At 35.3% G+C, this 24653-nt stretch overlaps 1 protein-coding gene across 12 annotated transcripts in view; it reads left to right on the plus strand.

Annotated features, from left to right (window-relative positions):
* reps2 (RALBP1 associated Eps domain containing 2) overlaps window positions 1-24653 on the plus strand; it is a 91971-nt gene that overhangs the window by 49742 nt on the left and 17576 nt on the right. For all 12 annotated transcript variants that reach the window (XM_048177158.1, XM_048177153.1, XM_048177152.1 and 9 more), the window contains 14 exons: window positions 2401-2524; window positions 5756-5925; window positions 7966-8074; window positions 10591-10694; window positions 13034-13172; window positions 13270-13333; window positions 13417-13585; window positions 13765-13821; window positions 14682-14766; window positions 16261-16329; window positions 18355-18403; window positions 21361-21497; window positions 22815-22876; window positions 23764-23853. In XM_048177158.1, coding sequence (XP_048033115.1) covers window positions 2473-2524; window positions 5756-5925; window positions 7966-8074; window positions 10591-10694; window positions 13034-13172; window positions 13270-13333; window positions 13417-13585; window positions 13765-13821; window positions 14682-14766; window positions 16261-16329; window positions 18355-18403; window positions 21361-21497; window positions 22815-22876; window positions 23764-23853 — 1356 coding nt within the window. In that variant the 5' untranslated portion in view covers window positions 2401-2472. The remainder of the gene's footprint in view (window positions 1-2400; window positions 2525-5755; window positions 5926-7965; window positions 8075-10590; window positions 10695-13033; window positions 13173-13269; window positions 13334-13416; window positions 13586-13764; window positions 13822-14681; window positions 14767-16260; window positions 16330-18354; window positions 18404-21360; window positions 21498-22814; window positions 22877-23763; window positions 23854-24653) is intronic.

Raw genomic sequence — 24653 nt, forward strand, 5'->3', positions numbered from 1 at the left:
ATATCTCGCAATTCTGACTTGATAACTCGTAATTGCAACGTTATATCATGCAATTCTTACTTTATAACTCAATTGAGTTTATATCTCGCAATTCTGATTTTATAATTCGCAATTGCGACTTTAGATCATGCAAATCTTACTTTATAACTCAATTGAGTTTATATCTCGCAATTCTGATTTTATAATTCGCAATTGCGACTATATCTTGCAATTCTGACTTTATAACTTGCAATTGAGTTTATATCTCGCAATTCTGACTTGATAACTCGTAATTGCAACGTTATATCATGCAATTCTTACTTTATAACTCAATTGAGTTTATATCTCGCAATTCTGATTTTATAATTCGCAATTGCGACTTTATATCATGCAAATCTTACTTTATAACTCAAATGAGTTTATATCTCGCAATTCTGATTTTATCATTCGCAATTGCGACTATATCTTGCAATTTTGACTTTATAACTTGCAATTGAGTTTATATCTCACAATTCTGACTTGATAACTCGCAATTGCGACTTTATATCATGCAATTCTTACTTTATAACTCAATTGAGTTTATATCTCGCAATTCTGATTTTATAACTCGCAATTGCGACTTTATATCATGCAAATCTGACTTAACTCGCAGTTGCTAGTTTATATCACGCAATTCCAAGAAAAAAGTCAGAATTGTGAGATAAAAAGTCACAATTACCCATTTTATTTTTATTCAGTGGCGGAAACAAGCTTCCATAGTATTGCTGAAGAGTTTTGAAGTGAAACTTTTATTTGAAGAGAAGTTTCTCTTGAGCAGCACAACAGGCTGTTTTTCTTCACACGGGCAACGGTGACTTTTGTTATATTTAACAGCACACAACAATGTGCTGCTATTTAAAGTGCGCAGATCTTTTCCTGTGTTTGTGAAGACGTTTACAATGAATCCCAGAGCTGAACTCTATTGATTATGTCAGTACGGAAGGATGGATTTCAGCAGCGTGGGGTGATAAAACAATCACTCTAATGCTACTGTGTGCTCTTATCTCAGAAGGAAACACTAGTTTATGTCTCATTGTACTGAAGGATAGTGATACGGTGATGATTTAGCCTTAGGTTGAGAGTTTGTATTTAAGTATTCAAAATGACAGGAATTAAAATTGACCCTATTTACCCACTATACTGCATGATTGTGATGTTATTGTGAGTTTTTGTTTGTTTGTCTAATCACTTGTTCCACCTTTAAAATGACTTTCCTTTTTTGCTGACATCAAGCCGTTTTATTTGCAACCCCTCCCATCCACAACCACCTGATTCCAGTATGAAACGCCCACTTTTTACCATCCAATCAGGATAAACTCAAGTCCTGCCCTACATTTTTCCATTTTAATATTGTGTTTCACTCAGAAATACATTACCATTCAAAGGTTTGGGGTTGGTAAGATTTTTTTTTAATGTTTTTGAAAGAAGTCTCTTGTGCTCACCAAGGCTGCATTTGTTTGATCAAAAATACAGTAAAAATGGTAATATTGTGAAATATTATTACCTTTTAAAATCACTGTTTTCTATGTGAATATATAGTAAAATGTAATTTATTCCTGTGATCAAAACTGAATTTTCAGCATCATTACTCCAGTTTTCAGTGTCACATGATCCTTCAGAAATCATTCTAATATGCTGATCTGCTGCTCAAGAAACATTTCTGATTATTATCAGAGTTGAAAACAGCTGTGCTGCTTAATATTTTTGTGGAAAATGATACATTTTTTTCAGGACATCAGAACATCATTTAGCTTTTGTAACATTATTAATGTAACTTTTGATCAATTTAATGCATTCTTGAATAAAAGTATTTCTTTAAAAAAGCTGTAATGTAGCTCAGATTATGGAAATAAAGTAGTTTTAAAGTGGTTTTGGATAGTTTTCAGCAGGCCAAGCCGGAAAATCATTTTAAACCAGCAAACCTGGTTTAATCGTGTGTATAGATGATTTTAAGATCTCTGTCTGTCCATAGTGATTTATGTTATTAATCTGAAGGTCTGTATTTGTAGTTGCACAGTTCCTGCAGGACGTGCGGTTTCTTATCTCCGCTCACGGCGGTCATTACAATGCGAGTTTTCAATTACAGAAGCACAGATAATAGTGAAGTTCAGTCTGTTCAGAGTGCAGTTTATCTTCAGCCGGCTATTCTTTCTACTGTAGAGCCAATAATGAGGATTTAGCTATTATCTTTTCATTTTCCTATGATAGCAATTTCACCCATTAAGATAGAACCATGAATTCCATTTCACAATATAATGAACGCTTTTTAAATATTGAAACTTAATTCACTCAACTAAATGTTTTATATACAGTTATGGGGTTTTAAAGTCTCAATGGCCCTTCATTAATCACTCTCTCTCTCTCTCTTTCTCTTGATATCAGGTAACAGAGGTGTGCGGAGCTAAGCGGCTTGGTTACTTTGGCTGCGGGCAGTTCTACGTGGCTCTGAAGCTGATGGCTGCGGCACAGGCGGGTTTGCCGGTACGTCTGGAAAGCATCGCAGGTGGTAAGTCGTCAGCCGTGAACAGAGGGAGAAGAAAACACGATCAGGGATTTGGCCTAGCATGCTTGGATTTGCTCTAAAGAGGGATAACACACAGAGGTCACGCTGCGCAGAGAGAGCGCCACACGCTGAGCCAAACACACTGAGAATAAGCCTGTGTGTGTAAACTGAACCACAGGACGTTTCCTGCCTCCCCTTATTGTCTCACCTTCTGTATTTAAACATTATAAGTTAACTTTTTCTTGTGTGGCGTGACATTTGCTCACAAATTATGAATTAATAGTTCAGCTTCTGAAATAGTTTTCTTATCATCATGCATTCTATTATTAATTCATCTTTGTGTCGGGTTTCTTTAGAATTGGTTATGTCTCTTTGGCGTGTAACTCATCATGCAGCGTTTATGCTATACAGACATGAATAATACCTGAAATTGTGCAGCTTTTTGAGAAGAGGTATACTTAAGTGACTTCCATTCACATTGTCGGAAAATAAAATAATAAAAACAGAAAATATATGAAAAATAGAAAACGAGAGATAAACCAATATTGTTTTTTATGAATGATACCAATGCAGGTCTGATAACTAATTATTAATAATAATAATAATAATAATAATAATAATACATGTTATTTTTATTATTATTTTATTTTATTTAAATAATTTAATTGTTATGGTTATTTTTTGCATTATTTTACTATTTATTAGAGTAATCATTTATAAAATGATTGTTGCATTTGCATAACCAGTTATTAGTTATTTATTCTAAGAAACATAAGCATTAACTAATAATAATATTAATTAATATTATTTTTATTGTTATTTTTAATGTTTGTTTATAATTTATATATTTTTACTATTTCTAAAAATAATTTATAAAATTATTTGTTGCATATACATAATGATGATTAGTTATAAATCCTTTAAAATACAAAGTTTTTATGCATTATTGTTATTATTATTATTATTATTATTATTATACATTTATAAATATTATTTCTATAACTTTTATAATTTATTTAATTATTATATTAATTGTTTATTGTTAGTTATTAATATTATGTATAATAATATTGTAATTAATATATGTAATATTAATATAAAAATAGTATAAAATAATAATTAATATTATATATTATTTTATTTTTATAGAAATAATTATTTATACAATTATTTGTTGTTTTATAATATAAATAATTACATATTTATTTACATTTTTGGTTTAAAATGTTACATGTTGTTCAGATAACAAAAAGTTGAGTAATAATGCAAATTATTTGTTAAATAAGCAATTTATTTTACCTTTTAAACACCATTGTTTCCTTTCCTGTTGAACACCTTAATAACTCCCACAGTGATCGTAGTTTTGCTTGGGCAAGCACTGTGAGTTTCTAGTTTCAATAATATTATCCAAAATTTTGCTATGTAACTTTTGGGCTTGAGCTCATAAAATAACTCAAATGTAAACACAGCACAGACAAAACATTAATTTCCTAAATTTATTTACTTAAACAAGGCAATATTGAGCACTAGGCTAATTCAGAGCTCAACACAGCTTCAGGCCACCCTGCCGGGCTGAAATGTGGTGAACGGAGCCTGGATTAGACTTTAATCCTGGTACAGACTGTTACTCAGGGACCCGAGGGCCTGCAAGACCCTCACAGCGGAGAGAGGAGCTCAGATGACCTCACACAGCAGGTCCAGCAGCCTCTGATCAGTGAAGATCACGTCGGCTTATGCACATTCTGTTTACTCCACAAATGATCTGGTCCTTTTACCGTGGAAAGGGAAGGATAAAGACCGAGTTTGTGGACAGGAAAGACAGATTAAACCAGATGACCTCAGAGGAACCTTTGAGAGAGATGACTGGCTAGGTTATGTTTACTTTTTAAAGAAGATCTTCTAGATCATAAGTTTTCAGTTCTAGCTCAAATTTAACGCATCTAAACCAGCTAATCGAGTTCTTGGGGTTCACAAAGACTGTGCTTGAAAGAGAACACTAGGTCACGTGCCCTCATTATGCTGCATGTTTCACTGAGCGAATGGAATCCAGTTAGAAGTAAAAAATAAAACTAGAAAGTTATTTTGCTGTTTAAGTCCACTGTTCCCAGAAAATAGTGAGCAGCAGGGCTGGAAATTAACAGGGCTTAGGGCAAAAATGCACCAAAATGAACAAAAATGCCCCACAATTTAAGATAAGAAGGCAAAAAAATGTTCCCGAACAATTCAACTAAATCTATTACAGCTGTCGAGATTAAAGAGAAATGTAAAAATGAAAGAAAAGTGTAAATTTGTGGCGTTACATTTAGATCTGTATATGTTGCATCAGATTTTACATGTTTTTTACAGTGTTGAGCATCATACCCAATCAGAAATGTTTCTGTTGAGCTTATGAATGCAGTGGCCAATCAGAGGCCTTAAGATCACCGCTGAAAGCACCGGGTTTTTGTCATCTCACTGACTGAATATTTAGCAAATTCTCTCATCGTAAACAATAAAGTACAGATGCAACTTCACGCTATGTTGGAAATACTGTGATTACGAGTTTCCGACTTGTAAAAAGCATTTACGGCCTTGTAGAACTCGTAATTACAACTTTTAAACTCTGACTTTTACCGTGTGACCACTGTACCATCTGATCCCTGCAAATTCATTTTACCATTGATAGTGTTGCCAATGCAGTGCATAATGCATAATGCATAAGTCTGCATGCATGATGTCATCTCATAATTACAGTAATTACGACTTGACATGACATGACTCCACAGCAACTACATAAATTTATCCACTAACCATTCAGAAACGTCCAGTTTCATTCTAAAAGTTGTAACTTCTTCCTGAGTCTCTCCATCAGTGTCGACTCCGGTTTGAACAATGTAAGGCTGAACACCGTTACTGACAATCCTCATTTTGGCTGCGTGAGATTCTCCAGCTTTGTTGTTGTTGAGCTGTTAAAGCTCCGCCCTCTTTTGGAAAGGGGTCCGGGAGCAGCAGCTCATTTGCATTTAAAGGGACACACACAAAAACGGCGTGTTTTTGCTCACACCCAAATAGAGGCAAATTTGACAAGCTATAATAAATGATCTGTGGGGGATTTTGAGCTGAAACTTCACAGACACATTCTGGGACACCAGAAACTTTTACATCTTGTGAAAAGGGGCATAATAGGTCCCCTTTAACCACTGTGAAAATAGCATCAGTATGCTGTTCTGAAGGTAGTGTCATCTTTCTCCACAGAACTTCCTCTTCCTGTGTTTGTTGGGATAACGAATGAGCTTGAGATGCGTTACGCCAATCACCCTTCAACCAATGAGAGCCAGCCGCACATCCTGGGCTCAGTCTCCGCCCCTCGTCCCCCTGCAGACAGACCTGTACTCAGACACCCTGACACCAGCATGGACAAACAGGTCAGTGACATGCATCAGTAGCTGGGCTTTTGATACTTTACAAGTCATTTTGGAGTTTAAAAGACACTTAAGTATATAGTAATATTCATTTGACCAGATGAGAGCAAAACTTGAACTGAAATGAGCTGGATGATGACAGTTGAGCTTCTTTATAAGTGAATCAATTTGCTTCATAGTTAATGAACATTGAACTGACTCGAGCTGAATAATGACACTATTACCTTCTGTAGAGCTGCTTGTAGCTGAATTATGCTTGTTTCATAAGTTGATTAACTTTTCACTATTATTATTCTGAACTGAAGTGAATGTAAATGCAATCTATCCATCATTCCGACTTGACCTGAATAAGGACTCAGCGTAAATACATGCATAAAATTTAGCGTAAATCCACAAATATTGTCTTCTGAAGAGCTGCTTTATAATTGAATTGAGTTCTTCATAACTAATAAACATTGACACTGTTGTTGAACTAAATTAACCCTTATGTGTTGTTGGGGATGTTTTCATTCACTACGGGGTGTTTTTGAGTCTTAATTTGGCCACAACTTTCTCTGTGTTTCAGCAAATGGAATGATTTTTGGTGGCACATCTTATTTTGATACATATTTTGGGAAAATGCTTTGAAAATTTTCAAAACCTCAAAAATAAACTGGGGGCAAATTTACTACCCTTTCGTTATGTTCGTGGATGAAAGCATCCACTAAATTAAACTGCTGTAAAAATGTATCAGATAAATGTTTTTTTCAATTTTTTTTGCATAAATCTGTTAATCAACCTCAGTCCTGATCAAAACTACTAAATGTTTTTAAAAAAATCCAGGATTTTTAGTCTTTTATTGCTAAGTTTATAAATGATGTCACTGATTTTTGGAAAAAAACACACAAAATGACTTATTTTCAATATAAAAAGTGATTGTGGACTGGATTTTTTTTTACCTTTTATCACAGTCTTGGACATGTGAAAGATTAGTAACAACATTTTGATGCATTGTTAGTTTTTGTGCAGCATCAGATTTAATTTTTTCTCCCTCATTTACTGTTCGTGGCTGTTTTTGCCCCATTGACTTCCATTATAATGACATTTTTTGATTGCAAAGCCATGACACCATATAAACATGCATTCTTGATTTATGGTGGTTTTCATCCACAAACATAATGAAAGGTAGTAAATTTGAACAATACACAAGGGTTAAATCAACATTAAACAAACTGAGCTGAATAATGACGCTACTGTCTTTTTAGAGCTGCTTTACAGCTGAAATTGTATTTGTTTCCTAATTAAAGAACTTTGCAACATTAATACTGTTATTTTCTTGTTTATTACTGAGAAGCTGCGTTAAAACAAGCCATCCTAGGTATATCTTCTTTTAGACGAACACAATCAGAGATATATTTAAAAATATCCTGGCTTTTCCAAGCTTTATAATGGTAGTGAATGGGGGGCCCTATTTTGAAACCCAAAAAAAGTGAATCCATCCATCGTAAAAGTAATTCATACAGCTCCAGGGGGTTAATAAAGGCCTTCTTAAGCGAAGCTCTATTTGTTTAAATTGCAAGAGGCGTCTAAGCTTACGATACTCCTACATCCTACATCATACATCACGTCAGGGGTTACTCTTGTGGCGCAAGTCTACTTGCACAGTATGTGTACGGTCGTCTGCTGGAAGCTAGTTATTTTAGATTATATAGTTGTAAATATGGATATTTTTCTTACAAAAACCCATCGCTTCACTTCAGAAGGCCTTTATTAATCCCTTGGAGCTGTGTGGATTATTTTTATGATGGATTGATGCACTTTTTTGGGCTTCAAAATTGCATCCCACATTCACTACCATTATAAGGCTTGGAAGAGCCGAGATTTTTTAAAAATATATCCCTGATTGTGTTTGTCTGAAAATAGATAGTCATGCACACCTAGGATGGCTTGAGGGCGAGCAAATCATGGTGTAATTGTCATTTTTGGGTTAGCTGTCCCTTTAAATGCTTTGTTTTCTATTTAAGTCTGTGTTTAACTCTTTATTTCTGTATTTGTATCTGACAGGAGGCGTGGTCTCCACCGCGGTCACCCGGCATCTCCCCGCCCCGCTCACCGTCAGCCTATCGCAACTACCCATATGGTGCACAGAGAAACGGAACAGACACGCTATTGGGTGAGAGTCTCTGTCAGTCATTCTGCATCCAGACAAACCTAGGTCATGTGACACTGAAGATGCTGAAAATTCAGCTTTGCATAACAGAAATAAATTACATTTTAAAATATATTAAAATAGACAATTGTAATAACATTTCACAATATTACTGTTTTTATTACTGACCCTGATAATGTTGAGAGAACATATTTCCACACTCACACATACCGTGATGCTGTTATTGGATAACACGAGCGCATATCACACAGCCGGTGTGTTTCACACACTGTGACCGTAGACGTCGCTCAGCACCCTTCTGTTGTCAGACAGCTGTGTGTGTTTGTGAGCGTTCAGCCTTGAGCTGCTGTCTGCCCTCAGAAAGCACATGGCTAATTGCTGCTCTCCTGTGGCGTATTGATATCACGCTCGTCTAATCACACACCTGTTGAGTCACAAGTCCTTCAGCCCGTCGAGCACAACACCCTCGCCAGCAGTTCTGATGAAATATAGACACACACTCTCATGCTTTCCTGAGAAAATGCCTTGAGCCTGCATATATAACCACACTGGTTTGCTTAATTTAATAACATAAGCTTAGTGTGCTTCATTTATTGCTGGTTGCCCCTCTTGGCAATTTGCACTCTAAATTTAAAATAAATAAATACAGTGAAGCAATTTTGCACTGTATCTTTTTTATTTTTTCTTTATTATAACAAAACTCTTTTTTACATGTTACCGGAAGTTATGAGATGGTCTGTTATAATCTATTATAATTTAAGCCAAAATGCAAAATATACAATTGATGCAAATTTTATTAATTGATATACAAAATTAATCTAGTACAGATTGCCATGAGGACTGTATTTTCACACATACAATAGCGCCCCCTCCAGCACAGTAGAAGGTAGTGCATAAGGACAGTCTATCTATCTATCTATCTATCTATCTATCTATCTATCTATCTATCTATCTATCTATCTATCTATCTATCTATCTATCTATCTGTCTGTCTGTCTGTCTATCTGTCTATACAGTATATCTATCTAGCTGTCTATACAGTATATCTATCTGTCTGTCTGTTTGTCTGTCTGTCTATACAGTATCTATCTATCTATCTATCTATCTATCTATCTATCTATCTATCTATCTATCTGTCTGTCTGTCTATACAGTATATCTATCTGTCTATACAATATCTATCTATCTATCTATCTATCTATCTATCTATCTATCTATCTATCTATCTATCTGTCTGTCTGTGTCTATACAGTATATCTATCTATCTATCTGTCTATACAGTATATCTATCTGTCTATACAATATCTATCTATCTATCTGTCTATGCAGTATCTATCTATCTATCTATCTATCTATCTATCTATCTATCTATCTATCTATCTGTCTGTCTATACAGTATATCTATCTATCTATCTATCTATCTATCTATCTATCTATCTATCTGTCTATGCAGTATCTATCTGTCTGTCTGTCTGTCTATACAGTATCTATCTATCTGTCTGTCTATACAGTATCTATCTATCTGTCTGTCTATACAGTATATCTATCTATCTGTCTATACAGTATCTATCTATCTATCTATCTATCTATCTATCTATCTATCTATCTATCTATCTATCTATCGTCTGTCTGTCTGTGAAACTATCTATCTATCTATCTATCTATCTATCTATCTATCTATCTATCTATCTATCTATCTATCTATCTATCTGTCTGTCTGTCTGTCTGTCTGTGTTTATTGTTATATCATTCTACCTGTTTATCATTTTATTATATCATTGTTTATCATGTGATTGTGCTTATTAAAAATGCAGTATTTGTGTTCAAATAAACAGATATTCAATAATCTCAACTAAAGCAAATGATGGTGAATGTTAACTTTAGATGCTCCCAGTGAGGGATAAACGCAGTGAATGTACGCCGCTGCGATATTCAGCATGGAAGTGTTTTTATCTCATTGTTAACTCTGGCCATGAACAGAGTAACGTCAGCGTTATTGAATGTGGCCCAGCTTTCTTCATCAGTCAGCAGGGATCATTAATACTTTATTTAAAATCTACACATAAAAGAAATGATGTTCTGGAAGGGCTTCAGATGTAAAGAACATTCACGAGATCAAAACGCAGTCAGGCCCCTTATATTCTTCCAGACTGCAGTTATATCAAAGATCATGGCAATCAATGACCTCGTACTGAATAATTCATGCTCGTTCAGTATTTAATCACTTTTTTCTTTCATATCTTTCCATTTATTATTCCATTAAGTCTTCTTTAAAACTTTCACTCTTGTTCAGTTTCAGCCGAGTCTGAAACGAGCATCTTTTATCTCACTCGCATCTGCTGATAGTGTTTAATGTCATTTCTCTCTGTCATCCTCATAAGTGCATCATTTACAGTGCTGTCAGATGTGGAGATGCCAAAAACATTGATCACAGTAATAGAAAACTATCAACTGTAAAGTCATGTCATCTGTCTTGACCTTGAAACATTCACTCTTTCATCTTCTCGTTGTCGTTCACAGCGTATGACGGTAAAGTGCCGACTCGTCCCAGTGTTCCTCAGGAAAACTCCTCTCCCAGTCATTATTCTCTCAAACCGCAGCCGGAGCAGCCTGTCATCACACGCGTGAGCATTTCCTCCCTACTCCTCTTTCCTGCATCTGATTGGAAGATCAAAGAGAACTCTGGGTGTCAGTGTTACATGAGGAAACACTTTAGAGCAGTAATTCAGGAATGATCTGTCTATCTATCTATCTATCTATTGTTCATTTTATCTGTTGTTCGTTCTATCTTCTATTGTTCTATCATTCATTGTATCCATCGATCGCTCTATCTATCATTCTATCGCTCATTCTATCTATTGTTCTAACTATCGTTCATTCTATTGTTCGCTCTATCGTTCGTTCTATTTATTGTTCATTCTGTCATTCTATCTATCATTAATTCTATCGTTCTGTCATTCTATCTATCTATCGCTCTATTGTTCATTTTATCTATTGTTTGTTCTATTTTCTGTTGTTCTATCATTCATTCTATCTGTCGATCGCTCTATCTATTATTTATCTATCGCTCTATGATCTATCTATCACTATCTATCGTTCTATCGATCTCTTTCTATCTGTTCTATCGTGCGTTCTATCGTTCATTCTATCTTCTATTTAACTATCTATCTATTGTTCTATCTATGTTTCGTTCTATTGTTTGCTCTATCATTTGTTCTATCATTCTATTGCTCTATCGTTCGTTCTGTCTGTCCTTAATTCTATCATTCTATCTATCATTCGTTCTATCGTTCGTTCTATCGTTCTGTCGTTCTATCAGTCCTTCTATCTATCGTTCTATCAGTCATTCTATCAGTCTTTCTATCTATCATTCTATGATTCTATATATCATTCTATCTATCGTTCTATCGTTCTGTCATTCTGTCTATCTATCATTCTATCTATCATTTGTTCTGTCTGTCCTTAATTTTATCATTCTATCTATCATTCGTTCTGTCGTTCTGTCATTATCTATCTATCTATCTATCTATCTATCTATCTATCTATCTATCTATCTATCTATCTATCTATCGTTCTGTCATTCTATCAGTCTTTCTATCTATCTATCTATCTATCATTCTATCATTCTGTCTATCTATCATTCTATCTATTGCTCTATCGTTCGTTCTATCTATCCTTCATTCTGTCATTCTATCTATCATTCATTCATTCTATCGTTCTGTCATTCTGTCTATATCTATCTATCTATCAATTGTTCATTTTATCTGTTGTTCGTTCTATCTTCTGTTGTTCTATCATTCATTGTATCCATCGATCGCTCTATCTATCGCTCTATCGCTCATGAACTATCGTTCATTCTATTGTTCGCTCTATCGTTCGTTCTATTTATCGCTCGTTCTATCATTCTATTACTCTATCGTTCATTCTATTTATTGTTCATTCTGTCATTCTATCTATCTATCTATCTATCTATCTATCTATCAATTGTTCATTTTATCTATTGTTTGTTCTATCTTCTGTTGTTCTATCATTCATTCTATCTATCGCTCTATCTATCACTATCTATCGTTCTATCGATCTCTTTCTATCTGTTCTATCATTCGTTCTATTGTTCATTCTATCTTCTATCTAACTATCTATCTATTGTTCTATCTATGTTTCGTTGTATTGTTTGCTCTATCATTCGTTCTATCATTCTATTGCTCTATCGTTCGTTCTGTCTGTCCTTAATTCTGTCATTCGTTCTATCATTCATTCTATCGTTCGTTCTGTCGTTCTGTCAGTCCTATCTATTGTTCTATCAGTCATTCTATCAGTCATTCTATCTATCGTTCTATGATTCTATCTATCATTCTATCTATTGCTCTATCATTCGTTCTGTCTGTCCTTAATTTTATCATTCTATCTATCATTCGTTCTATCATTCGTTCTGTCGTTCTGTCATTATCTATCTATCTATCGTTCTGTCGTTCTATCAGTCTTTCTATCTATCATTCTATCTATCGTTCTATCATTCTGTCTATCTATCATTCTATCTATTGCTCTATCATTCGTTCTATCTATTCTTCATTCTGTCATTCTATCTATCATTCGTTCTGTTGTTCTGTCATTCTGTCTCTATCTATCTATCTATCTATCGTTCTGTCAGTCGTTCTATTATGCTATCTATCTATCATTCTATCGATCGTTCTATCTTTCATTCTATCATTCTATCTATCCTTCTTCTATCTATCTTTAGTTCTATTGATCATTCTATCTGTCTGTCGATCGTTGTATCTATCATAATGGCATGTCATTGCAAATTACTTTTTAAAAGTAGTTAAATTTTTTATTCATTTTTATATTCAAAAATACATTCAGAAGATCTTTCTCTGTTATTAATTGAAAACTCCATAACATTTTGAACAGAAATGAAAGGCATATGTAATTGGAATTGACATCTTCATGCTTTTCTCTCATTCAGGTTGCGTCTGTGGAGCGTCTGGTGGAGAGAGTGGAGGTCGATTACTCAGACGACCCCTGGAGGATCACAGAGGAGCAGCGTGAATATTACACCAACCAGTTCAGGAGTCTCCAGCCTGACCTCAGCGCTCTCATCGTGGGTAAGGGAGAGATGAGACCCAGACCTATATCATCTCATACTGTTACATTTAAGACCTTATTTGGACAGTTTGAAGCTTGCATTGGTTTTTCTTTCAGGAACTGTTGCAAAAAACTTCTTCACCAAGTCGAAGCTTCCGATTCCAGAACTGTCGCATATATGGTGATGATAAAATCTGCTCAAACATGCAATGAACTGTTTCTTTGCATATGTCAAAACAATCATTTTTGTTCGATGTCCTTCAGGGAGCTGAGTGATGTTGACAAGGACGGCGCTCTCACTTTCCCAGAGTTCTGCACTGCCTTCCATCTGATCGTGGCCCGGAAAAACGGTTACCTCCTTCCTGAAACTCTCCCTGCCACGCTGAGACCGGGCTTTGTGGAGCCAGGTGTGGTTACAGCGCCACCAACTGAGGTATGTGATCTAAAACTCGCAACATTCCTACAGTATTTGCACCTGAAGTGTTTGATGGTGTTTAGTTTAAACTGTTTAGTGTTTCTCTTCCAGTATTATGTTTTATGATGCAACCATGAGATGTGAGAAAGTTCAGATTGACAAGTTTGAACTGAGCTCTAAATGTGATTCGTTTCCAGGCGACTCAACCTCTCATTGTCTTTGATGACAATATGATGCCTGGAGCCAATCAACTGGTAGGAAGAACTTCATTGAACATTTATGCCAAGATCACAATGTTCTGCACATTTCATCCTGTCCTTCTCCTTCTGTCTCTCTTTTGTTTTCACTATAAAAATAGGCATGATGATCTGCACACAATATCGCTAACGCAACAAATAAAAAGACTAGTCAGAAAAAAAGTTGTGCCAGTGATTTGTTAAATAAATAAATAAATAAATAAAACTATATAATAAATAAGATTTGTTTAGTTTATTGCAGTGTTGTTTTAGTGTAATTTATATACAGTGATAGTATATATTAATATTTTGAATGAGCTACTTTTTATTTTAAGTTTTTTTTTCAATATTTCTATTTAGCATTAATTTATTTCTGTTTCAGTTTTACTTTTTAAAAAAAATTTTGTGTACATTTTTTAAGTTTTTGTTTGTCTAATATTTATATTTTATTTCTGATTATGTTTAACAGTTTGAAAACACTGTTTTATTGTGATGAGGATATTTATTTATTTATTTAGTTAGTTAGTTTGGAGGCTTTTACTGTTGCTATTAGTGGTAGGACAGAAAAAACAGTTGTAAAAATAACGTTTGCACATTTGCTAATGCATTTATAGCTTCCATATATAACAATAATATTATAAAAGGATAATACAAAACAGCATGCATTAATTTAAAAATAATAATAATAATAAAAAAAGATAAAAGTCGTTATATAACTCTCTCTCTCTGAGCATGTCTGTTTGGCTGAAGGCAGAGGGTGCTAATGAGTCTTATATGAGATCTCAAAAAGCCAAAATCCAACTTGTCCACCCCCTATAAATGAGTGAACCTGTGCTCATATCAGTCATTTTGTGCTTGCTTTTCATTTTCCCAAACAGGAAATGGGTTCTGTTGGCCTTCAGATGACCTCTAGACCAGGTGTGACTGCTAAACAGGATGTGAGAGATGAAACCAGGAAACCGGGTAATGAATTTAGAGAAAGACGTCAATGTGTTTTAAACAGTGGCCCAAAAACTATTTGAACACTTAAAGGATTAGTTCACTTCAGAATTAAAATTTCCTGATAATTTACTCACCCCCATGTCATCCAAGATGTTCATGTCTTTCTTTCTTCAGTCATAAAGAAATTAAGACTTTTGAGGAAACATTCCAGGATTTTTCTCCATATAGTGGACTTCACTGGGGTTCAACGGGTTGAAGGTCCAAATGTCAGTTTCAGTGCAGCTTCAAAGAGCTCTACATGATCCCAGATGAGGAATAAGAGTCTTATCTAGAGAAACGATCTGCCATTTTCTAAAAAAAAAAATAAAAAAAATAATAAAAATTATATACTTTTTAACCACAAATGCCTGTCTTGCACTGCTCTGTGATGGGCCACGCATTACATAATCATGTTGGAAAGGTCACGCATGACTCCATCTCATTTTCTCCTCAAACTTCAAAATTGTTTTATCTTTTTTGGTAAAGGTCTTTCTTTAGTTTTTGCATGTTCACTTTGTAAACACTTGTTCGGTACTTCCCCCTATGTCATGCGTGACCTTTCCAACGTGATTACGTAATGCATGGCACATCACAGAGCAGTGCAAGACGGGCATTTGGTTAAAAAGTATATTCATTTTGTTTTTTTAGTTTTTTTTAGAAAATGACTGATTGTTTCACTACATTAGACTCTTATTCCTCGTGTGGGATCATGTAGAGCTCTTTGAAGCTGCACTGAAACTGACATTTGGACCTTCAACCTGTTGAACCCCAGTGAAGTCCACTATATGGAGAAAAATCCTGGAAAATTTTCCTCAAAAACCTTAAATTCTTTTCAACTGAAGAAAGAAAGACTTAAACAGCTTTGATGACATGGGGGTGAGAAAATTATCAGGACATTTTAATTTTGAAGTGAACTAATCCTTGAAACAGTGGCCCAAAAATGATTTGTACACTTAAAGTCACTGCGTAACTGTGCGGATGAATATGCGTGTCCTACTGCTCATAAATTTACTACTAGACTTAAGAGATATAACCAGTTTAGATGGAGTTTCGATTCCCAAGCGGTTGGAGATTTAGCTGCTCCATGTCAACCTTTCTCACTCATGATACTAATTCCACTTACACAACATACACACACCAAAGTAGCTGGACGAGACACACATGAGCGAGTGACGTATTTATGCAATTTCTCACGAAAACCATAATTTTGAACAAAAAAAGTCACACACATTTAATTGTCAAACTTAAACAAATGAAGTGAATTTTTTTAAAGTGTGTTTCACTTTAAAGTAAAAGCCACTTGCTTTGATATTTTATCTAATGCAATGACATTTCTTCAGTGTCTTCAGCATGCAAATATTTTTGGGACCACTCTTCCACACTTAAGAGGGCAAATGCCATGTAAACTCATTAGTATTCTGATGTAGACCTATTTCATTGCACTTATTGTGCTTTTTTTTATTGCTGTGTCAGCAGAATTCAGCCCAAAGAGAATTCCAGAGCCGCATGAAAAGCAAATACAGCGTGTCAGCACTTTAAAACCAGGTGACTCACTGTCCTCAGGCTCAGCGGGTCACGCACACGCCCCTGACCCACACCAGATCAACCCAAGCCTCTAATTTACCTGAGCTTTACTGTCTGTGTATATTAAAAGAAAAAGCTCAGGGGGTAAAAGGACAATTCTGTCATCATTTGCTCATCCTCTTTTTGCTCAACCTGTATGACTTTTTATTTGTGGAGCAGAAATTTGGAGCAGAATTTTCCAGGTGCTCTTTAAGCACTATAAATGTATCATAAGAGTAATCCATACTATGCATGTGATATATATTCTAAGTCTTCTGATGCCAAAACAGACCAAAGTTTGTTATTTGCTGAAAATTTGCACCAGGTTTGACATCATAAGCATTGGTTTTTGTGTCCCATGTAACCAACACAACATTTTAAATATATGACAGTGCAAATGACAATTTAACTACAGAAAATTTCTGTCTCTTTCTCAGCCAGATCTGTCATATGACTTCAGAAGATCTGCAATAAAACACTTGGCTTATATGGACAACTTTTATGATATATTTTTAGTGCTTTTTTGAGCTCAAGAGAAATTGTTTCTTTTTATTTTCATTTTATGGAAAAGAGCAGCATGAAAAATCTGAGATTACCTCAAGATTTGTTTACATTTTATTAAGAAACATATTATTGTTATTAAATTGAAACCCTTTATATTATATTATATTATATTATATTATATTATATTATATTATATTATATTATATTATATTATATTTAAACAAACCCTAATCCCTAAAGTTTTTTTTAGCTTAATAGCCTCCATTCAGATATAAAATAAGTGTATTATTATTATTATTAAATTTAACCCTAATAATGTTTAAAATGTTTAAATGTGTTGACATTTTATTAAGAATTTATTGTATTATTAATGAATGTATGTAAAATGTAAAATAAATGTATTATTATTATTATTATTAAATTTAAAGATTTTAAGAAATGTATTATTATAATTAAATATAAAAATATAAATAATAATTATTACATTATATTATATTATTAAACATTTAATTATTTAAAAAAATAATATATTTTATATTTTTTAGCTTAACAGTCCCTATTAATTTTCTTTGTACGGAAAAGTGCAGCATGAACAATCTATAAAATATCTACTTTTGTGTAATTTGGGTTTGCAGCAACATCAGTAAATAATACTGATAAAAAAAAAAAATTCTGTGTGAATTATTCCTTATGATAGGATGAATCATGATTAAAAGCAGACCAGTCACTACTGTCTGTTGTCAAATCATCTCTTCTGGTCTTCAGATCAAGTTAGTCACATTTAGTGAGAGTAGCGGAGGCTTGTTTGTTATTTTCTCTCCTGATGGGTGTGATGTTATGGAGTATAACCCCTCAGCACCTCAGGGCGTGGACACAAATCCTGTTATATCCACAGTGCTGACCTTTTGTTCTGATATTTCATGCAGTCTGCTCTGATCCAATAACAGCTTATATTTATTGAAGTGCCCAAATCCCTGGACGTTCACAAATAATCCTGCTCTCTCCCTGCTTTATTACTTCACTTTGAATGCAATGTTGATGTGCACTTTGCTTCCAAGATGATTCTTATGAAATGCTTGTTGGTAGAAGAGAGAATCAAAGTTAATTTTGAGTCTTCGTCAATGCCGCAGTGCATGATGGGATAGGAGACAGGCCTGTTTGAGGTGTTAACGGCAGCTGTAGGTGTTCAGATGGGGTTGTTTGGATAGTATCGATGCTATCAAGTGTGTTTGATGTTTTAGTGTTTCTGTTGAGATGTGAAATCTTCTGGCTAGAGAGAGCGGTTCAGCTCAGGAACGTCTAACAACTTCAGGTTTTCTTGTAGATGACGGGTAAATAAAAAGAAGAATACTTGTTATTTTGGTGTTCTTCTAGATGTTATTTCTGAACAGAAAGAAGTCGGATGCTTTTGTTTGGTTTTTAAATGAAATAAATAAGGTTTTTCTTTAGGGTTTGGTTAGTTTTATTGTGTCACTGTGTAATTAACATACAACTGTTTTACAGATTCTCCACAAGAGCTTGATGCAAATATGAAGTCAAGAACACGACCCAGGTAAAAGCTTTTTAAACTCTCACTACTGCTACACTACTGTTCAAACGTTTAGGGGTCAAATTTTCTTTTAATTAACACTTATATTCAGCAAGGATGGATTAAATTGATCCAAATTGACAGTAAATACATTCATAATGTTAATATATATATATATATATATATATATATATATATATATATATATATATATATATATATATATATATATATATATACACAAACCCGATTCCAAAAAAGTTGGGACACTGTACAAATTGTGAATAAAAAAGGAATGCAATAATTTACAAATATCATAAACTTATATTTTATTCACAATAGAATATAGATAACATATCAAATGTTGAAAGTGAGACATTTTGAAATGTCATGCCAAATATTGGCTCATTTTGGATTTCATGAGAGCTACACATTCCAAAAAAGTTGGGACAGGTAACAATAAGAGGCTGGAAAAGTTAAATGTACATATAAGGAACAGCTGGAGGACCAATTTGCAACTTATTAGGTCAATTGGCAACATGATTGGGTATAAAAAGAGCCTCTCAGAGTGGCAGTGTCTCTCAGAAGTCAAGATGGGCAGAGGATCACTAGCGAAAAATAGTGGAGCAATATCAGAAAGGAGTTTCTCAGAGAAAAATTGCAAAGAGTTTGAAGTTATCATCATCTACAGTGCATAATATCATCCAAAGATTCAGAGAATCTGGAACAATCTCTGTGCGTAAGGGTCAAGGCCGGAAAACCATACTGGATGCCCGTGATCTTCGGGCCCTTAGACGGCACTGCATCACATACAGGAATGCTACTGTAATGGAAATCACAAAATGGGCTCAGGAATGCTTCCAGAAAACATTGTCGGTGAACACAATCCACCGTGCCATTCGCCGTTGCCAATGATCCAGAATCGCAGGCGTTTTCTCTGGGCCAAGGCTCATTTAAAATGGACTGTGGCAACGTGGAAAACTGTTCTGTGGTCAGACGACTCAAAATTTGAAGTTCTTTTTGGAAAACTGGGACGCCATGTCATCCGGACTAAAGAGGACAAGGACAACCCAAGTTGTTATCAGCGCTCAGTTCAGAAGCCTGCATCTCTGATGGTATGGGGTTGCATGAGTGCGTGTGGCATGGGCAGCTTACACATCTGGAAAGGCACCATCAATGCTGAAAGGTATATCCAAGTTCTAGAACAACATTTATTCCCATCCAAATGTTGTCTCTTTCAGGGAAGACCTTGCATTTTCCAACATGACAATGCCAGACCACATACTGCATCAATTACAACATCATGGCTGCGTAGAAGAAGGATCCGGGTACTGAAATGGCCAGCCTGCAGTCCAGATCTTTCACCCATAGAAAACATTTGGCGCATCATAAAGAGGAAGATGCGACAAAGAAGACCTAAGACAGTTGAGCAACTAGAAGCCTGTATTAGACAAGAATGGGACAACATTCCTATTCCTAAACTTGAGCAACTTGTCTCCTCAGTCCCCAGACGTTTGCAGACTGTTATAAAAAGAAGAGGGGATGCCACACAGTGGTAAACACGGCCTTGTCTCAACTTTTTTGAGATGTGTTGATGCCATGAAATTTAAAATCAACTTATTTTTCCCTTAAAGTCCCTGTAAAGTCAATTCTGAGAATTCTTTCTAAACACTTTATAAATGTTACAAATGTATTGCTGAAACATTACAAAGTCTGTGAATTGTGTAATGCTTAATTGTGAAGTTAGAGCGTTAAACAGTTTTTCACCAAGTCTCTGCTCAGGATTTTTTGGGCGGAGCTAAAACGGGGTCTGATGACGCACTTGGACCCCCGAACATAGCCCCTCCCCTAACACTATATAACTGTCGATGACGCACGGAGCGTGGCGCCGCCTCTAACTCTACAGCGGTTCACTCGCTCAATCTCGAGTGTCATTACAGTTATACAGCCCTTTGCACATTTAGCTAGTAATGCCGTCGTCACGCAAATACATATTACATGGTTGTTATAATATACGATATGCTCGGTCTCCTTATTTAAATTTCCTAAAACGATGATATGAAGGATTAAAGTGATCGTTCTACACCGGATAATTTTACAAACTTTCATCAGACAGCTGGGATTCACAGATAATCCGCTGTTTTTGGTGAATGTGACTGAACAGACCTCGGCCTTCCTACCGTCCCACCGATAGCCGATGATATATGGGGCCGGACAGAGTCTCTCCCGTCCCGGCCTTCATCCTCCCGTCTCGCGGCGCCGTCATTTGTCGACTCGACAACAGTCGGCAGTACGTGCCCATCGATGAGTGTAAATTGCCGAGTTTGCTTATGTTATAATTAGTAGGTAGTCCACAGTAACTCTACTAAAATTTGCAACCCTCTAAATGATTCTTTTTATATGCATCAGTATGTTTGACTCATTGTTGAGACGGCAGTTCTCGCGAGTGGGCGTGGTTTCAGCGCCGACAGCGGACACGCCCCCAGCGTTTGAGAGCAGAGAGCGCTGCCTATTTTTTCAAAATTTTGATAACTTATTTCATTTACTTGCAGATTTTTTTTAATCATTCAAATTTGGCTGGGTGGTTAATAACACATTTTTTCTGCGCTGTGACAAACTCAGAACACATACTTTAAAATGACTTTACAGGGACTTTAAAATGATACATTTTCTCAGTTTAAACATTTGATATGTCATCTATGTTGTATTCTGAATAAAATATTGAAATTTGAAACTTCCACATCATTGGATTCTGTTTTTATTCACAATTTGTACAGTGTCCCAACTTTTTTGGAATCGGGTTTGTATATATGATTAGGTTATGGTATTTATAACTAGCTCAGTATAAAAACAATAGATGCGTATGCAATGTCCCCATTTAGAAAGCTAAGTAAACGCGTGTGTGCGTGTGTGCGTGTGTGTGTGTGTGTGTGTGTGTGTGTGTGTGTGTGTGTGTGTGTGTGTGTGTGTGTTACCCCCAGGTCATATTCCAGCACCTCCATAGATGATGCCATGAAGAAGGTGGAAGAGCCGCCCACTCCTCCTCCTCGACCCCAGAAGACTCACTCCCGCGCCTCCTCTCTTGACCTCAACAAGCTCTTCCAACAGAGCAGTCAAGGTTCACACCCTTCCCAACATTCTTTGAGCTTTTAACTGTATATACATACAGACTTTCATGTACTGAGAATATAAAGTACAGACACTCAGATAAAATAAAATGAATGTAATAAAATTAAATATATGTCGATGCGGTATTGGCGTGTTCTGGGGTTGTACTGGCACAGTTGACGTTGAAGCACCATTAGCTTTTTGGATACTTTCACTGCTGTTTTTGCAAATGTAGTAACAGTATTCACTGAGAAAATATTCTTTAAATGTATGAAGCTTTAGGTTTACACAGTGAGAATAAAATGCTACCATACCAATGTTTGAAAAGAAAGAAAAATATCTGGTTGGAAATCAAGTCTTTGTGGTTGTAGTTGTTAAATAAAGTTCTGGCCCCAGTTGTGAAAACCCACAGTAGATAAGAAAACCCTTAGTCAGTCTTAATCATTTTAAAGACAATATTACTAAAGGTTGAGAGGTTTGTTGTAAGCTCTGAATGACTCAAATGTGGTGAAGATTTGAGACACATGAACAGACATTCTGAATCCAGCGCTATTAAACTGTCTGACTCTGAACCAACTAAATGTTTCAAAGAATACAATATTCATAAAGCATTGTTGCACTAAAGCTATAAACATAGAGGCTCATCATTCTTTAAGTGCTCAGTGAGTTTTCATGATATGCAAATTATTAAAAAATCACCTAGTCTTGATTTTTAGTGCATTTTTTAGTGTAAGTAAAGACTCTTATACTCATCAAGGTTACATTTATTTGCTCAAAATGCTAAAATGTAATTCATTTCTGTGATCAAAGCAGAATTTTCAGCATCATTACTCCAGTCTTAAGTGTCACACGATCCTTCAGAAATCATTCTAATATGCTGATTTGATGCTTAAGAAACATTTCTGATTATTATCAGAGTTGAAAACAGTTGTGCTGCTTCATATTTTTGTGAAAACTGTGATACATTTTCTTCAGGATTCTTTTATGAATAGAAAGTTCAAAGGAACAGCATTTATTTGAGATCTTTTAAAACATTATACATGTCTTTACTACCAATTTAATGCATCCTTGCTGAATATATCTTTTAATTTCTTTAAAAAAATCTACACTGACACCAAAATGTTTTCTACAGCAGTGTGTGTGCGATTACTTCTCAATTGTCTGTAATCTATAGATCATTGCAGTGTGTTCAGTACTGGGTTTGAAGTCATTTATAGTGTTGAATTGTTTTATTTAAATCTTATGCACAACATTTGTGAACGGTCTTGAAAAAGAACATCAATAAAGTAGCAGCAGTTTTTCGTGTAACTTTCTGAATATCTTCTAGGTGCTAAAAGTGGCTGGTTGCCTCCTCCTCCAGCTCTCCCTCCACGACCACCAGCGACACAGGTGAACTCCTCAGCAAATCCTCATTTAACGTATTTTCTGATGGCAAATCCAGTTTAAAATGTGATCTGTGCTTTTTAAAGGGGCTATATGTAAAAATTTTCATGTATGCAATCGCTTTTATATTGCCAATGTGTGAACAGCTTATATTAAAAAAAATTCTGGTCGGCACCGATAGCCTAGTGGTTAGTGCGCCGACATATGGCGCAAATGCGTTCACGGCGACCCGAGTTCGATTCCCGTCTCGAGGTCCTTTGCCGATCCTGCCCCCCTCTCTCTGCCCAATGCTTTCCTGTCTGCTCTCTACCGTTCTCTCAAAATAAAGGCACAAAAAGCCCATAAATATAACTTTAAAAACATATATATTCTGGCTTTTCCAAGCTTAAAATGGAAGTGAATAGTAACTGATATTTTGAAGCCCAATTTTTATTATAACTCCGATTTGTTTTACTTCCGAGCTAAGAACGAAAAAGAACTTTGCCGTGAGTATATCAGGGCCTTGAATCAGTCTGTTGTATGTTACGTGTGCACGAGTTTCTTGCTGCAGTTCACTTAACAGCCACTGGTGTCGCTAATAACAAGGGTTTCTAGATTCTACATATAGCCCCTTTAAAACATGCTTGCTGTTTTCTAGCTTGTCATTAGCTGTTTGACCTCCATGTTCCAAAAACCAGCTTGACTGGATTCTTGGATGGTAAAAAATGATCAACTTTGGTATACAGTTCAGTTGATGTGCGGTTTATATCAGCTGTTTTACAGTCATTTTAAACAGGGCTCAGATCTGTTTCATTGAACAGATACATTTTAGTTTGCTTTATAAGATTTGATTATCTTCTGTACTTTACTGTTCTGTGTTGCCTAATAACTTGTGTCCTTATTCAATGTCTCAGATCTTCAGCTTCATCCCTGGCTCAGAGAAGAGTTCCCAGAAGGCTGTTCAGCAGCCAAACTTTGCAGATTTCAGCAAGTTTAGTGAGGAGGTGAGTAGATGTTCACATTGATCCTGCTCTCAAGTACAGAAACTATTAAAAACACACAATTTATTAACCTCATATATGAGAATCACTGAAGTGGCATTTGAACCAACATTTAACTTCTGATGTGATGTATTTCTGACTGAATATCTGAATATTTAATTAATTTTATTTTTTAGAGTAAATTTCATTTTTACTATAGTAAATGAATTGTGTATAGTAAGAATGAGGACATTTTAATTGATTTTAGTGTACCATTTTGGTGACACTTTAAAATAAGTTTGTTAACATGAATCTTAGTTAATGTTAATTTCAGCATTTACTAATACATTATTAATTCAAATCAAAAAGTGGTGTCTGTTAATATCATTTAATAACATGATCTAACAATGAACAGTTACAGTGGGTACAGAAAGCATTCAGACCCCCTTCAATTTTTCACTCTTTGTTATATTGCAGCCATTTGCTAAAAATCATAGCTTGTAACCTTGGCCAGATCTCTGCCTTGCCATAATTCTGTCTCTGAGCTCTTCAGGCAGTTCCTTTGACCTCATGATTCTCATTTGCTCTGACATGCACTGTGAGCTGTAAGGTCTTATATAGACAGGTGTGTGGCTTTCCTAATCGAGTCCAATCAGTATAATCAAACACAGCTGGACCCAAATGAAGGTGTAGAACCATCTCAAGGATGATCAGAAGAAATGGACAGCACCTGAGTTCAGTATATGAGTGTCACAGCAAAGGGTCTGAATACTTAGGACCATGTGATATTTCAGTTTTTCTTTTTTAATAAATCTACAAAAATG

The sequence above is a fragment of the Megalobrama amblycephala genome, linkage group LG24 (genome assembly GCF_018812025.1).
Source record: "Megalobrama amblycephala isolate DHTTF-2021 linkage group LG24, ASM1881202v1, whole genome shotgun sequence".
Taxonomy (NCBI): domain Eukaryota; kingdom Metazoa; phylum Chordata; class Actinopteri; order Cypriniformes; family Xenocyprididae; genus Megalobrama; species Megalobrama amblycephala.